Source organism: Callithrix jacchus, chromosome 8 (genome assembly GCF_049354715.1).
Source record: "Callithrix jacchus isolate 240 chromosome 8, calJac240_pri, whole genome shotgun sequence".
NCBI classification, from domain to species: domain Eukaryota; kingdom Metazoa; phylum Chordata; class Mammalia; order Primates; family Cebidae; genus Callithrix; species Callithrix jacchus.
The window spans coordinates 15,204,214-15,218,741 of NC_133509.1; the positions used below are offsets into that span (position 1 = coordinate 15,204,214).

General features: G+C 36.1%; 1 protein-coding gene across 4 annotated transcripts in view; it reads left to right on the forward strand.

Moving 5' to 3' along the window:
• The window catches only part of PIAS1 (protein inhibitor of activated STAT 1), a 275,261-nt gene that overhangs the window by 172,006 nt on the left and 88,727 nt on the right, over positions 1-14,528 (forward strand). For all 4 annotated transcript variants that reach the window (XM_054239397.2, XM_035259011.3, XM_035259014.3 and 1 more), the window contains exon 2: positions 2,473-2,917. In XM_054239397.2, the coding sequence (XP_054095372.1) occupies positions 2,476-2,917 (442 nt within the window). In that variant the 5' untranslated portion in view covers positions 2,473-2,475. The remainder of the gene's footprint in view (positions 1-2,472; positions 2,918-14,528) is intronic.

Here is a 14,528-nt window from a genome sequence, read left to right on the forward strand (position 1 = left end):
ATCCGCCCCCCTCTGCCTCTCAAAGTGCTGGGATTACAGGCATGAGCCACCGCACCCGGCCGATCCTATCTCTTAAATAACAAAAGTAAAAAGCTTGGCTTGCTAATAGCAGCTACTATTTGAGTACCTACTGTGTACCAAGTGTTGTTACTGCTACATTCTTTTCTTTGAGAGAAGAATGTAACTGAGGGCTTTCAACTTTATTATTGTGTCATGAACTTTTTTTGGACCAGCAAGTAAGAGATTTTGTGAGAAATGTCAATGTGTTCTTCCACAAAAATATAAAAATAATACATCTGTGTTGCATCTAAATCTTTGTACCTATAGACTAAAGACGAAAGCTGTCATCAATGCAGAGTTTATAGTAATCACTAAATTTTGCTGGTTTGTTTTTGATTTAGGATAATGGAGTTTGTTGAAATAGTTCTCTTTAAAATTTGTACTTTTTTTCCCCTGTAAAATGCAGTACATTTAATCCGTGCCAACTTAAATTTATTTTTAACCTCTAATCCTTGACGTTTCATGTTATTTCTTTAAAAGTAAAGTTTACTTATTAATAATGCATTTCTGTTTGAAGTCCCTGTTCCTTTTTAAATAATAAAAGTCTTTAGAAGTATTTTGTACTCTGTTGGTGAGTAGGGAGAAATTGATATCCTGCTGATATTATAGTTAGTAATTATTTACAATCCCTGATAACATCTAAAAAGAGAAACATTTCTAAGATTTGGTAGAAATTGTTTTTAAGGTTTACATTATATCTTTGCAAGCCTCTACAGAACATGAGTTTGAGCATTCATTTGGATAAGTTATCACTGTAGATGCTACATCTCACCCTTTCTTCTGGTGTGCCTTCTAGTTGGTTCATTCGTTCATTCTGCAGGCATTTTAAGAGTTTCCACTGTTGCCAGGCCCTAGTCTTATATGCTGAGGTTAATATGGTTGTGTATCACGGAGAACCCTGGTTTGGTTATAGAATCGTGTAAACAGAAAATTAGAATAAAGCAATGTAAATGCTAAAATACAAATATGAAAAGTGGCCAGTAAAAATAGTGAGAGTAATAATCATTCTACAAGGGCTAATGGGCAAAGGCTAACAGAAGCTGGACCTTGAGGACACAGTTTTCCAAGCCAGAGAAGTAGGGGAAGGATTCTTATTTCTTTGATTAGCAAGGTATATTGCTTATAAACCTCTTTATATACTTTTCTCCTCAGTATTTTATTTTTTGCTTAATGGTTTTGCCGCCTGCCAAGAACTCTTAGAGAATTGGCTAGGGTCATCATAGTGAGTGGTGGTGAATTAGGGAAGGCAGCATAGCTTTTGTGTATTTGGTATGAGGTGAAGGAATCAGTTGGGGAAATAGAGAGTAAAGGGTAAGCTTACATGTGTCTTTTTATCCTAATAATCTATGTCAGTGGTGATAAAGTCTTTTAGTATTCTCCTAATAGCTGTGTGACCTTGGGTAAGTCATTTCTTCCCTTTGGATTATATTTTTCACTGCTTTAAAATGGGAGGATTGGTATAGATGGGCATTTCCTATTGGTAGGTGGGGAAAAAGGAGTAACAGTGACCAAGTAAGTTTGTGAACATAGGTAAACAAAGTTAAATAGATTTCTTTACTGCAGCCTTATACATTATGGCATATGGATTGGATTGCTGGACTTCTAGCGTGGCCTTGCAAGTGACGTGAGAGTCAGTAATAGGAGTCCAGCTCTGTTTTTCCTAATGGTTTAGTGGAAAGAGTGTGGGCTTTAGAATCAGACATATCTGGGTTTGAATCCTGCCTACTCCTTTGTAGCTTTATGGCGTTATAAGTTATCTAACCTTTCTGAACTTGTCTCCTCATATGTAAATCAGGCAGGCTAATACCTTGGGGAGTTGTAACAATTATTACATTCCATATGAAAATATCAAATACAATATCTGATATATAATAGGTCAAAAAAGGTATAACTTAAGTCTACAAATTCCAGAGTTAGTATAGAATGTAACACTTGGTAATAGGTATTGATATTCTGCCTACATCTGGTGTTTGAGGTGGGCTGTTTGTTGTTTCATATATACTTAAAAATGTTTCCCCAAAAAACGTAATACTCTTGAGGGCACATCATTACGTTTTGCCATCTGAATAGCACTGCATTCTTGTGGAGACTCAGTAAGTGCTTGATAAATAAATACCTGAGAGTTCCATCAAAACAGTGAAATGAAGTGAGGTGTGGTTTTCCCTGGTGTGTACGCTGTCTTGTATTTCCTATAACCAAGGGTAGAAGTCAATGAATTTATGAATATTTTAAATTTCTTTGGTTACTTATGTTAAATGATTAAATTTGGAGTTTGAAATAATTAGGATTATAAGTGAACTGGCCTTTATTTAAGCGAACCATGGGAAGGGGATTACAATAAAGTGTTGTTTAATAGTGTAAATTGTATTATTGGAATAGTAATATTTTATGTTTTTTTTTTTTTTCTCTAAGCAAATGGTTATGAGCCTTAGAGTTTCTGAACTCCAAGTACTGTTGGGCTACGCTGGGAGAAACAAGCACGGACGCAAACACGAACTTCTCACAAAAGCCCTGCATTTGCTAAAGGCTGGCTGTAGTCCTGCTGTACAAATGAAAATTAAGGAACTCTATAGGCGGCGTTTCCCGCAGAAAATCATGACGCCTGCAGACTTGTCCATCCCCAACGTACATTCAAGTCCTATGCCAGCAACTTTATCTCCATCTACCATTCCACAGCTCACTTATGATGGTCACCCTGCATCATCACCATTACTCCCTGTTTCTCTTCTGGGACCTAAACATGAACTGGAACTCCCACATCTTACATCAGCTCTTCACCCAGTCCATCCGGATATAAAACTTCAAAAATTACCGTTTTATGATTTACTGGATGAACTGATAAAACCCACCAGTCTAGGTAAGATTATTGTATGATGGTATTTGGTTACTTTTGCAGGATAAATTTTCATTTTAGACTTTTACTTTAATCCAGTTTATTATTCATAATGAAATTTTCATTTGATAACAGCTGGATAATAAGGATCTTTCAAATGTAGATAAAATCAAATGTATAAAAGCTATCTTTCAGAGGGAAAAAGGTAGTATAGTGATGGTTACTGACACAGGAAATATTAAAAAGTTTCAGGAACATAAACTTCTAAACAGTAGTATTTTGGAAAGTTAATGTTTTATAATATCTCTTATAAATTAGAAAATTAAAACCAAATAAATCACCACAAGTCTCTGATTAGTTTAGTAATTTTCAGGGGTTGGTGACCTCTAAAACAAATGACTGACTAGTTTTGATTATTTAAATGAGGAAATGGTTTTAATTAACATAAAAGGAGACTTGAGCTTTGATGTGTGGTAGTTGAATTTAGGCTGATTTTTTCAAGTGAGAAAGTGCATGCTTTACAAGCACATGTACACTCTTGATCACGTTACATAATATAAGTGCTTGAAATTTCATTTACTGTGTTGTTCCATCATTTGATTAGTAGTCTAGCATATAGAATTCAATATATTAATCAGCTTGAAATTTTAATTGCTATAATGCTACCTTATTTGTTTAATGTAGAATGAAACTGAACTATTATGATCTCTGATGCCTTTGGTGTAACATATTTAAAATATTAGACTTCTAAATGCTGGTTTGTTGGCATACTATGGCTGGCAAGCTAAATCCAGTCTGTGCCCTGTTTTTGTGTGATTCTGAGCTAAGAAATCTGAAAAATCTTCCTAAAGAGTTGTTTAAAAAAAAAAAAAAGAATCAAAAAGAATATGTAACAGAGATCATGTACAATCTGCAAAAGCTCACCCCTATAGTAAAAGCTTGTAAATCCCTATTCCAAATCATTGAACATTTCAGTTTGGGGGATTGGCAAGTGTTGAGAACATTTTTTTTGTGAATTTTTGAGAACATTTTGAAAATGTTTACTGATATTCTATCTTTGAACTATGAAGTGTTTGTTTTTAATTATATTTAACAGAATGTACCTGAATACATGAAGATCTTAGGAGTCATTTTCAAACAACATGAGTTTTGTATCATATTATTTTTTAAGTGACCATAATAAGAAAACACTTTTTCAGAATCTACTGTATGCTTATAAAACTGACACATGCCTATTGTAAAAAATTGAATTGCCAAAGTTCCTTCCTCGCTAGCTGTTTAGTGTGTATACATATATAGTACAAGCAAATTGTTTCTTGGTTTTCACAGAAGAAATCATATATGTAGTGTTGTGTAACTTGCCTTTTTCCTTCTTAATAATATAAGCATCTTTTCTTCTCTGTCTGATGTATATATCTCTCCTATTTTGAATTAAAGGCCATATCTGTATATATGGTCTGTATGTGTACATGTGTGTTATGTATTGATCAGTTGATGAAAATGCTGTGACCAGAGGCTTGCAGGAACCTAACCCTATATTTCCCCTAGTAGCAGTGATTCTGTATTCACTAATTCAGTGTTTATGGTGACTTTATAGAACATAACTGTCACAAATAACAATAATTCACTATATTTAAAGTATAATTTGATTTGAATGTCAGTTTTCATGAATAAACTTGCTGTTTATGGTATGTATTCACAGAAAGTCACCAAATGAATAGGTGGTGTAGAATTGCTTAGTGACATATAAATAGATTTTCAGTATCTCATTGTTATCATAGAATTAAAAGCAAACCATTTTGATTATACATAAAAAGATCTCACCAGAAAGTAATTTGTGGACGTTTATTGGCTCAATAAATACTTGTTGCAGAGGAATACTCTGTGAATGTGAAAAATATTTATTGAAAAAAATTACATGTAATCAGTCTTCAGGGTTTAGGGTGAGCATATTTTAAGGCTCTGTCTTTATAGATTTGTTAACATTATTAAGACTTTTTCTGTGCTTCATTAAATGAAGTGCCTATATTTGTCACAGAACCTAGTTTCCTAAATGATTGTTTTTGCCAGCAGTTCATTTGTTTCAAATATAAGAAAACCATGTTTTCTGAAAAATTAAATAGCTTCCAGCATTGTCTTTATTTTTTTTTTTTCCTTTCTTTCTGAGAAGGAGTCTTGCTCTGTTGCCAGGCTGGAGTGCAATGGCGTAGTCTCTGCTCACTGCAACCTCCGCCTCCCGGGTTCAAGTGATCCTTTTGCCTCAGCCTCCCAAGTAGCTGGGACTACAGGCCTGGCTAATTTTTATAATTTTAGTAGAGACGGGAGTTTCACCATGTTGGCCAAGATGGTCTCGATCTCTTGACCTTGTGATCCACCCACCTCGGCCTCCCAAAGTGCTGGGATTACAGGCATGAGCCACCGCGCCTGGCCATTCTCTTTATTTCTAAACAACATACATTTAAAATCAAGTTTTTAAGAACATAATTTTGAACACTAGCTGACTAGTTGATCACGACTATCATTGAGTCCAGAATGGGACAGGTATGTTTGTGGCTTAAGGCCACATTGGAAGGGAAAAAATTGATTTAAACAGATTTTAAGATGTTCAGATGTAAACTGAATGTTTTTATGCATAGTTTGTATTTCTAACAAAAATGGAAACAGTAGTTCTGATAATTCCCATTTTATTAGATAATTCTCATTCATTCTTACAATCCTTTTGTTATTTCTTTAAAACAAAATAATTTTGTCTTTATTTTGGAGCCATAATTATTCTTTTCATTGTCCATAATTAACTGTAATAACTGAGAGGTGAAGCAAAAGGTGGTTGTAAAGTAAGATGTTTAATTTATTGTATACTTTTGCCTGTCATCTCAATTCTGTTTTTTTTCTATGAGTCTCATTTGAGATGCTTTTTTTCTTTAGCCTTTTTCATTTATGTTTCTAGGCTTTCCTCACATCTGTCTATTTCTTCCTCCAGCCAAAATCAATTTCACTTTCCCCGCATGCTCTCATAACATATGTTTTTATTTTTTGAGACAGAGCCTCACTCTGTGTTGGAGGCTGGAGTGCAGCAGCACAATCTGGGCTCACCACAACCTCTGTCCCACTCAGTTCAAACAATTCTCCTGCCTCAGCCTCCCAAGTGGCTGGGACCACAGGCATGTGCCAACATGCCTGACTGATTTTGTATTTTTATTAGAGATGGGGTTTCACCATATTGGCCAGGCTGGTCTCAAACTCCTGACGTCAGGTGATCTGTCCACCTTAGCCTCCCAAAGTGCTGGGATAACAGGCGTGAGCCACTGCGCTCGGCCTTGTAACATTTATTGTTAAAGTTTATTTTATTTTATTCTTTTTATTTTTTTTTATTATTTGAGACAGGATCTTGCTCTGTCGCCCAGGCTGGAGCGTAGTGGCATACTCTCAGCTCATTGCAGTCTCTGTATTTCAGGTTGAAGCAATTCTCCCACCTCAGCCTCCTCAGCAGCTGAGACTACAGACACGTGCCACCATGCTGGCTAATTTTTGTATTTTTAGTAGAGACAGGGTCCCGTCATGTCACCCATGCTGGTCTCAAACTCCTGGACTCAAGTAATCTTCCCACCTTGACCTCCCACAGTGTTAGGATTACAGGCATCAGCCACCACACTCAAATTTTATTTAATCATCATCATCATTATTATTATTTGAGATAGGGTCTTCGTCTGTCACTGAGGCTGGAGTGCAGTGGTGAGATCTTGGTTCACTGTGGCCTCTACCTCCCAGGCTCATGCAATTTTCCCACCCCAGCCTCCCAAGTAGCTGGGACCACCAACATGCACCACCACACCTGGCTAATTTTTGTTTTTATTTTGTGTAGAGATGAGATCTCATTATGTTGCCCAGGCTGTCATAACATTTAATTTACCTCTTAAGTGTTTTTGTTTTGTTCCTTAAAGGTAAGTGTTCTGCTGCATTTATATGTTAAGTCCCCATAATAGCTAGATATGGACCTGTTACATAGTAGTTGTTCAGTATACATTTATTAGCTCCCCAGCTTGTTTTAATGAGATAGATAAAATATTTTATTTCACTTTAATTCATCGGCTTTTAACCATTTTACCTTGCAAACACAACTGAGCCATACCGCAGTCTCATTACAAACAGTGGCTGTGATAGGAATGGGACATAGAGTAGGGAAAAAGGGCTTCCTTTCTCTTATTGCCCTATTCTATCATCTCTGAGTTTATTTGATGTCTTTGAAATTTAATATACTCTATTAAAACAAATTTCCCCGATTACAAAAATGTCATGTTTAATGTGGAATCCATAGAAATTATGTGCTTGCTTTACAGATAAAACTTTTTTTTTGAGATGGAGTCTTGCTCTGTTGCCAGGCTGGAGTGCACTGGCTCTATCTTGGCTCACTACAACCTCTCTACCTTCCAGGTTCATGTGATTCTCCTGTCTCAGCCTTCCAAGTCGCTCAAATGATAGACATGTGCCACCACACCCAGCTAATTTTTGTATTTTTATTAGAAACGGGTTTTCACCACGTTGGCCAGGATGGTCTTGATCTCTTGACCTTGCGATGCGCCTGCCTTGGCCTCCAAAAGTGCTGGGAATATAGGTGTGAGCCACCGCAATGGCCCAGATAAACTTTTAAAATACTTCTGTGGTGTTCTTTTTGTCAGTCATCTACACGTGTGTGTGTGTTTGTATTTTTTGTAAAGACGGAGTTTTGCCATGTTGGCCAGGCTTGTCTTGAACTCCTGAGCTCAAAGCAGTCCTCCCACCTTAGCCTCCCAAAGTGCTAGGATTACAGGTGTGTGTCAGGGTCTCATTCTGGTATCATTTTGAAGGAGAGGAGAACTTCGAATACTAGCTGACTTAGCCCAGCAGCCGTGTATATTATTGATCCATAAAATAATGGAGCACAAAACAATTTTAATCTTAATAGTATGTTGAGCACGTGTTAAGGGGTACTTTGTTTGAAATGTCTTATTGTATAGTGTGCCGATATTGGTGTTGATGGCTATGAAATTTACATAATTATGAAAATAAAAAGGAAAAATAATTTTGGATTAGAGTTATCTTGCCATGTCCATTCAGGGACAAGATAATTATATGCTATTTCCTCTCAATCCTTTAACATTGTTTTGTCTAGAATAATACCTATATTATTCAAAATAGTTTATGATATTGTTTATAGTTAATGTTTAAATTGACTGTTAGAGCATAATGGCAAAAACACAAAATACTCTCACGGTGACTAAAATAATAGTTCTTTAAGATACATTATTTGATTTGATTCAGACTTAAGTGTAAACAAATCCATTAATAGATTTATATTGTTACTAGTTATTTATATGTTCCTTGACGCAGGTAAGTTTTCAAATAGAAAATAGATTTTTAACCTAGTGCTTTTAAATATTTTTAGTATTTTTAATTATTTCAAAGGCCAGCGTGTAGAGAACAGACAGCTTTGCGTTTCTTTGGAATACAGATACTCTCTGGTTATGTCCCAATAAATTCATCATAAATTGAAAATATTTTAAGTCAGAAATGCACTTAATACACCCAACCTACCAAACATGATAGGTTACCTTAACCTATCTTAAACACTTAATTAGTCTACGTAATGTCTAACACAAGTCCTATTTTATAATAAAGTGTTGGATAGCTGATGTAATTTATTGAATATCATACTGAAGTGAAAAACAGAATGGTTTTGTTACCCACAGAATGGTTGTGTAGGTACTCGAAGTAATTTCTACTGAACGCATATTGTTTTCCTACCATTGGAAAGTCAGAAAATTGTTAAGTCAAACCATCTGTAGTCATATAAAAGCATGGTGACTCATCTTGTTTGCTTTATATCAGATTTAAGTCAAATTTTACCTTCTTAGGGGAAGTCTTTTCAAGTTTTTAAAGATCTTAGGCAATATATCTGAATAAGTTCACAGGATGTCTTAACGATTAGAGCGTTATCATTGATTGGTATGAGGCATAATAATTATTGACTATAAATGTGAGGTTTTTTTTTACTTTTTTTTTCCCCCGAGGCAGTCTTGCTCTGTTGCCCAGGCTGGAGTGCAGTGGCACAATCTTGGCTCACTGCAACCTCTGCTTCCTGGCTCAAGCGATCCTCTCACCTAGTAGCTGTGACAACAGGCACAAGCCACTACACTCGGCTCATTTTTGTATTTTTTGTAAAGACGGAGTTTTGCCAGGTGGGCCAGGCTTGTCTTGAACTCCTGAGCTCAGAGCAGACCTCCCACCTCAGCCTCCCAGAGTGCTAGGATTATAGGTGTGAACCACTGCAGCCAGCTGACTCTGAGTGTTACTTCAAATGTTCTAATATGGTGTTCTCGATTACTGAAGGTTACAGTATCTCCCTGCTGTGGTCTGAATGTGTCCCTTGCAAATTAGTATGTTGAAATCTAATTCCCAGAGCAATAGTATTAAGAGTTGGAGCCTTTGGCAGGTGATTAGGTCATGAGGGCATAGCCCTCATGAATGAGATTAGTGCCTCTCATAAAAGAGGCTCCAAGGAGCTTCTTTGTCCCCTTGCACCCTGTGAGGATGAAGCTAGAAGGTGCTGTCTATGAGAAACAGACCTCACCAGACACAAAATCTGCAGATGCCTTGATCTTGGACTTCCCAGCTTCCAGAACTGTGAGAAATAAATTTCCATTGTTTATACATTATCCAGTCTGAGACATTTTTTATAGCTGCCCAAATGGATTAAGATACTCCTTTTAGCCAATCCATTTGGAACCAATAGTGCATTGATAAAGAAGGATACATAACATAAACATTTTAATGTATGTTTGTTTGCCAGTCTTTTGATGTAGGTCAAGGCCTTTTCTTTGAGACTGACCTCCAGTTTTAGATTATTTTAGCAAGATAATTTAAAGGCCTTTATGAAGATATTTGAGTAAAGAATCTGTTGCAAGTGGGGATAAATCTTTTATAGTTGTCTTCATGGCATTTCTTAAATAGCAACGTGCCTTTATCAGGTCTTTCCAGAGCATTTAATGTAGTTTTCATGAAAACAACAGCTTTCTTTTTACACTTACATTTTAGCAGTTTTTGTAATATTTAATTAAGTTTTGTAATTGCAAGTACAGCTAACATAAAGAAGTCTGAGAATAAACCTCTGGTTCTTGGTAAGCACACCACGTGGTGTGAGCAGAATTGTGCGGAAGCACTGTAGAGTGTCAGCTGGTCTCAAGCAGTTAGCTTGGTTAGGGCGTCGGTCTGGATACAGGGAATGGAGAGCATCAGTTAATCATAATGCAGTTAAGCGGCCTTCTACTGAATTTCTTTTGCACCATTCTTTTTTTTTTTTTTTTTTTTTTTTTGAGATGGAGTTTCTCTCTGTTGCCTGGGTTGGAGTACAATGGCACGCTCTTGGCTCATTGCAACCTCCACCTCCCGGGTTCACACGATTCTCCTGCGTCAGCCTCCCAAGTAGCTGGGATTACAGGCATCCACCATCACACCTGGCTAATTTTTTTGTATTTTTGGTTGAGACAGAGTTTCACTATGTTGGCCAGACTAGTCTTGAACTCCTGACCTCGTGATCCACCCGCCTCGGCCTCCCAAAGTGCTGGGATTACAGGTGTGAGCCATTGCGCCCGGCCTCTTTTGCACCATTCTTACTAAACACCCCAAAGGCAGTGAAATTAGAAGTTCTTTTGTTTTCTTGCCTGAGAATAATTTAAGTGGTTTGTTTTGTGGGGGAACAACATGGATCATAATTGTGGTTGAGTTTTGAATCTTTAGTTTCCTTTTACCCCCACTGAGAGGGTTATAATGGGGGGAAGGACTGGGAAAATCAGAGAAGCAAATTATGTTTTTTATCATACAGTTTTATGTTTATAGTTTCTTTTATAACTCAGTTTCTTTTCTCAACAAGGACAGTGACAGTAAATAAGGAGTATAAAAATGAAATAATTTCACGGGCATTTGTCCTTAAGTCTCCATTTTTTCACCAAAAGTTATTTAAAATTTTGAAATTATCTGTGAAGATCACTGCCTTTTCTTGGTCCTCCTAAATTCTGAAAGTGTCCTAATATTGTTTAGAAAGTATTTGGACACTACAGACTGAAGAATCTGAAATATTGAGAAACATTTAAATTGACCACATGGTTATTCTTCAATTTGTGATTAAACAAATCATGTTTTATCTTTCTCATTGTTAAGCCTTGGAAGGCGACTTCTATTTAAATTTTGATGTTTATGAAACAGTCTTTTCCATTAAACACCAAGAATGTCTATTTTCTGGGATATATGTATTTGAATTTTCCTGTGCTCTGTTAAAGGTATAGTTGTTCTTATTTGATGTGGGACAGTATACCAGTACTTCCTAGAGAAGACCAGCAACCCAGATGTGCTGGGTGTATAGTCTTAGTATTTAAGAAAACTAGATTGACTCCTTTTCCTGTTTAAAGTAGAATATTTTTCTGTAGATATTTACAACTCTCTTAGGCTTGAGAAGATATAGGAATAATTTATAGAAAATATTTGAAATTTAAAAATATATATGTTTATATAACCTTGGGTTTTGCTTTAGGAAAAAAGGCAACAGATACGTCAACACTCCTAAATAGTTTAAATTATCCATCATGTTTTGTGCAGAGTGGGTAAGGTTTCTGCTGCATCTTAATAACATTGGTTACCAGTGTTTTCTGCCAAGGGCTCCTCTGACACTGGATTATATTTCACAGTTTCCTTCTTTTCTCATTTTTTATAATTGAGTTTTCCTTTTTCCACATGTCTAATAGCCAGTGCCTGGAGATCAGGTGATACAAATTCAAGGACGCAGGCTCTGATAAGTATTAGAAAGAGCATTCAAAGGTTTTATGATTCATTCTAGTCTGCTTTTAGATAATTCGGCACAAGCTGTGCTCCTCTATACTTGAATTTTGGGAAATCAAGATCACTAATTTTTCTGTAGGTGGGTTTCTTTGGAAACTTTTCTTCCTAATTTGGCAGCACTGGTTTCTGACCTTCAAAGTGAAATCTAACACTCACCTTCTAAATCTTACGTTCCTTTGCAGATAATATTCTATCTTTTTATCTGGTGATTTAATGTAATGGTCATGTTTGTATAGTTGTCCGGAATTCCCCAAGGCATCCAGTGTGTTTTTGATAAATGGATGTCTGTACACTTGAGTATGATTGTGGGATCTAAGAATGATTAGCTTTTTTGGTTTGGAAAGGAATCTTGACCATTAGAATCAGTAAAAGAACCACTCTGTATAATTATAAATATGAAGTAAAAATTTTTTTTAAATTGAGAGATTAAGGCGCCAGACACTTAAGGTCAGAAGTGAGTACAATTTACCAAGAAATCCAACATTTAAGATCTTACTGGGATGAAATTTAAAGATCAGACATCTAGCATAATACTGTATAGTGTTTGAAATGCAGCATTTCAGAATTTAACAGCAAATTCTGCAGTGCTTGGCTCAGCCTGCTGAGCACAAATTGAGTTGCCAGGGGTTGCAGGGCAGCCAGCTGGAGGACTTGGTTGTGGTAATCATGGGGCAGGTAGGATAATGTAACAAAAGGGAGAAGCTAATTTTGGCAATCATTTCTTTCTTTTTTAAAAAGACGTTTTATTGATACATAGCTGGGTGTTTGAAAAATGATTTTAAGCCATTCTTTACTTTATTTCCGACAGTGCTTGCAGAAGACCCCAATAGTTCTGAGCAGAGATTAGTTATCCTGATTCTTTGGCACTACTCTTGACTAAATTTATTAAAACCGAAATGTAAATAAGCTGTAGATGTGCCAAAGGTGGAGATACTACAGTACAAAATAAACTGGAGGTTGAATGTAGTATTAAAATTCAATTACTTTAAGATAGGTAAAAATGAAAAACCTGAATTGTTTGAAAAAACAAATAAATTTAGGTTTTGGTTTTTTTTTTTTTTGAGACAGAGTTTCACCCTTGTTACCCAGACTGGGGTGCAATGGCACGATCTCGGCTCACCACAACCTCCGCCTCCTGGGTTCAAGCAATTCTCCTGCCTCAGCCTCCCAAGTAGCTGGGACTACAGGCGTGCGCCATCATGCCCAGCTAATTTTTGTATTTTTAGTAGAGACGGGGTTTCACCTCATTGACCAGGATGGTCTTGATCTCTTGACCTCATGATCCACCCTCCTCGGCCTCCCAAAGTGCTGGGATTATAGGCGTGAGCCCCACCGCACCTGGCCAAATTTAGTTTTTTATCTCTATATGTCCTTTCAAGATAATCTGCAGTTCCTAGAATTTTATTTCACTGTTTATTTTGAAACTATATTTTTGAATACAATTTTTACTTTTGCTCTTAAATTCTAATTTTAAAATTAATATTTTATTTCATAAGATACAGATTAAAAGGGGAAATTACTTATCCATATTATAAATACTCAGCTTTTTGTGCTTCTTGTTCTCTCCCCCAAATAAAATTTAGTGTACAGTTAGCAATTTGTGTTTACAGTTTAAGAAATCACAAAGGAAATGATGGGTAAAGTTGATTTTTATATAAAAAATTTAAATCTGTACCAGCTTTTTAAAAACTGTCCAAATGTGAAGATAAATATCAGATAAAAAATTTTAATCTAACATAAGACTAATGGAAAGAACTCACATCAATATGGAGGATGGTATAAAGACTGGTAAGTAAAACCTACAGACAGGTAAATTACTAATGGGGAGATGCAACTAGGAAACTAGGAAAGACACACAATTTTACTCCTTATCAAAGGAAATTCAAAATAAGTCAATAATGAAATTTCAAGTCTTATTTATAGTATTTGGTTTTTAAATTTTTTCATCCAGTATCAATGAGATTTGTTAAAATGTATATTTATTATTAGTAGCAATATAAATTGTAATATAGCTCTTTATGCAGTTTGGCAACATGTAGCAAGAGCTTAAAAATAATTTCTCATCTATTAATTCCACCTTTGGGAATCAACCCAACCCCAAGAATATTCATTGCAACATTATTTCTAGAATAAAAATGAGACCCTAAATATTCAGTAATAGAATAATGCTTAATTAACCTGTGACTTATCTACTAATGTGGAATATTTTGGGGCTGAATTAAAAATAATTACCATGAAGGTTTTTTATTTTTATTTTCATTTTTTAAAAAGACATAGTCTCTGTTGCCAGGGTGGAGTGCAGTGGCATGGTCTTGGCTCACTGCAGTCTCCACTTCCTGGGTTCAAGCCATTCTCCTGCCTCAGCCTCCTGAGTAGCTGGGATTACAGACACATGCCACCACACCCAGCTAATTTTTGTATTTTTGGTAGAGATAGGGTTTAACGATGTTGGTCAGGATGGTCTTGAATTCCTGACATTATGATCTACCAGCCTCGACCTCCCAAAGTGCTGGGATTACAGGAGTAAGCCACCATGCCCGGCCACCATGAAGTCTTTAATACATAACTTAAGGGAAGAAAATGGGTTACACAAGTGAAAATTATTAGACACCTATTGTGCTAGAGATTAAGCGAGGAGGCTTATATATATTATCTCACTTAGGCCTCAAAGCAACTTTGGAAGCTTAGACCTAGAGCCTACTAAATTTTGTGAAAGAGATATCTGAGACCTGAAGAAGGTAATTTACAAAACTTACGCAAAGGAGTC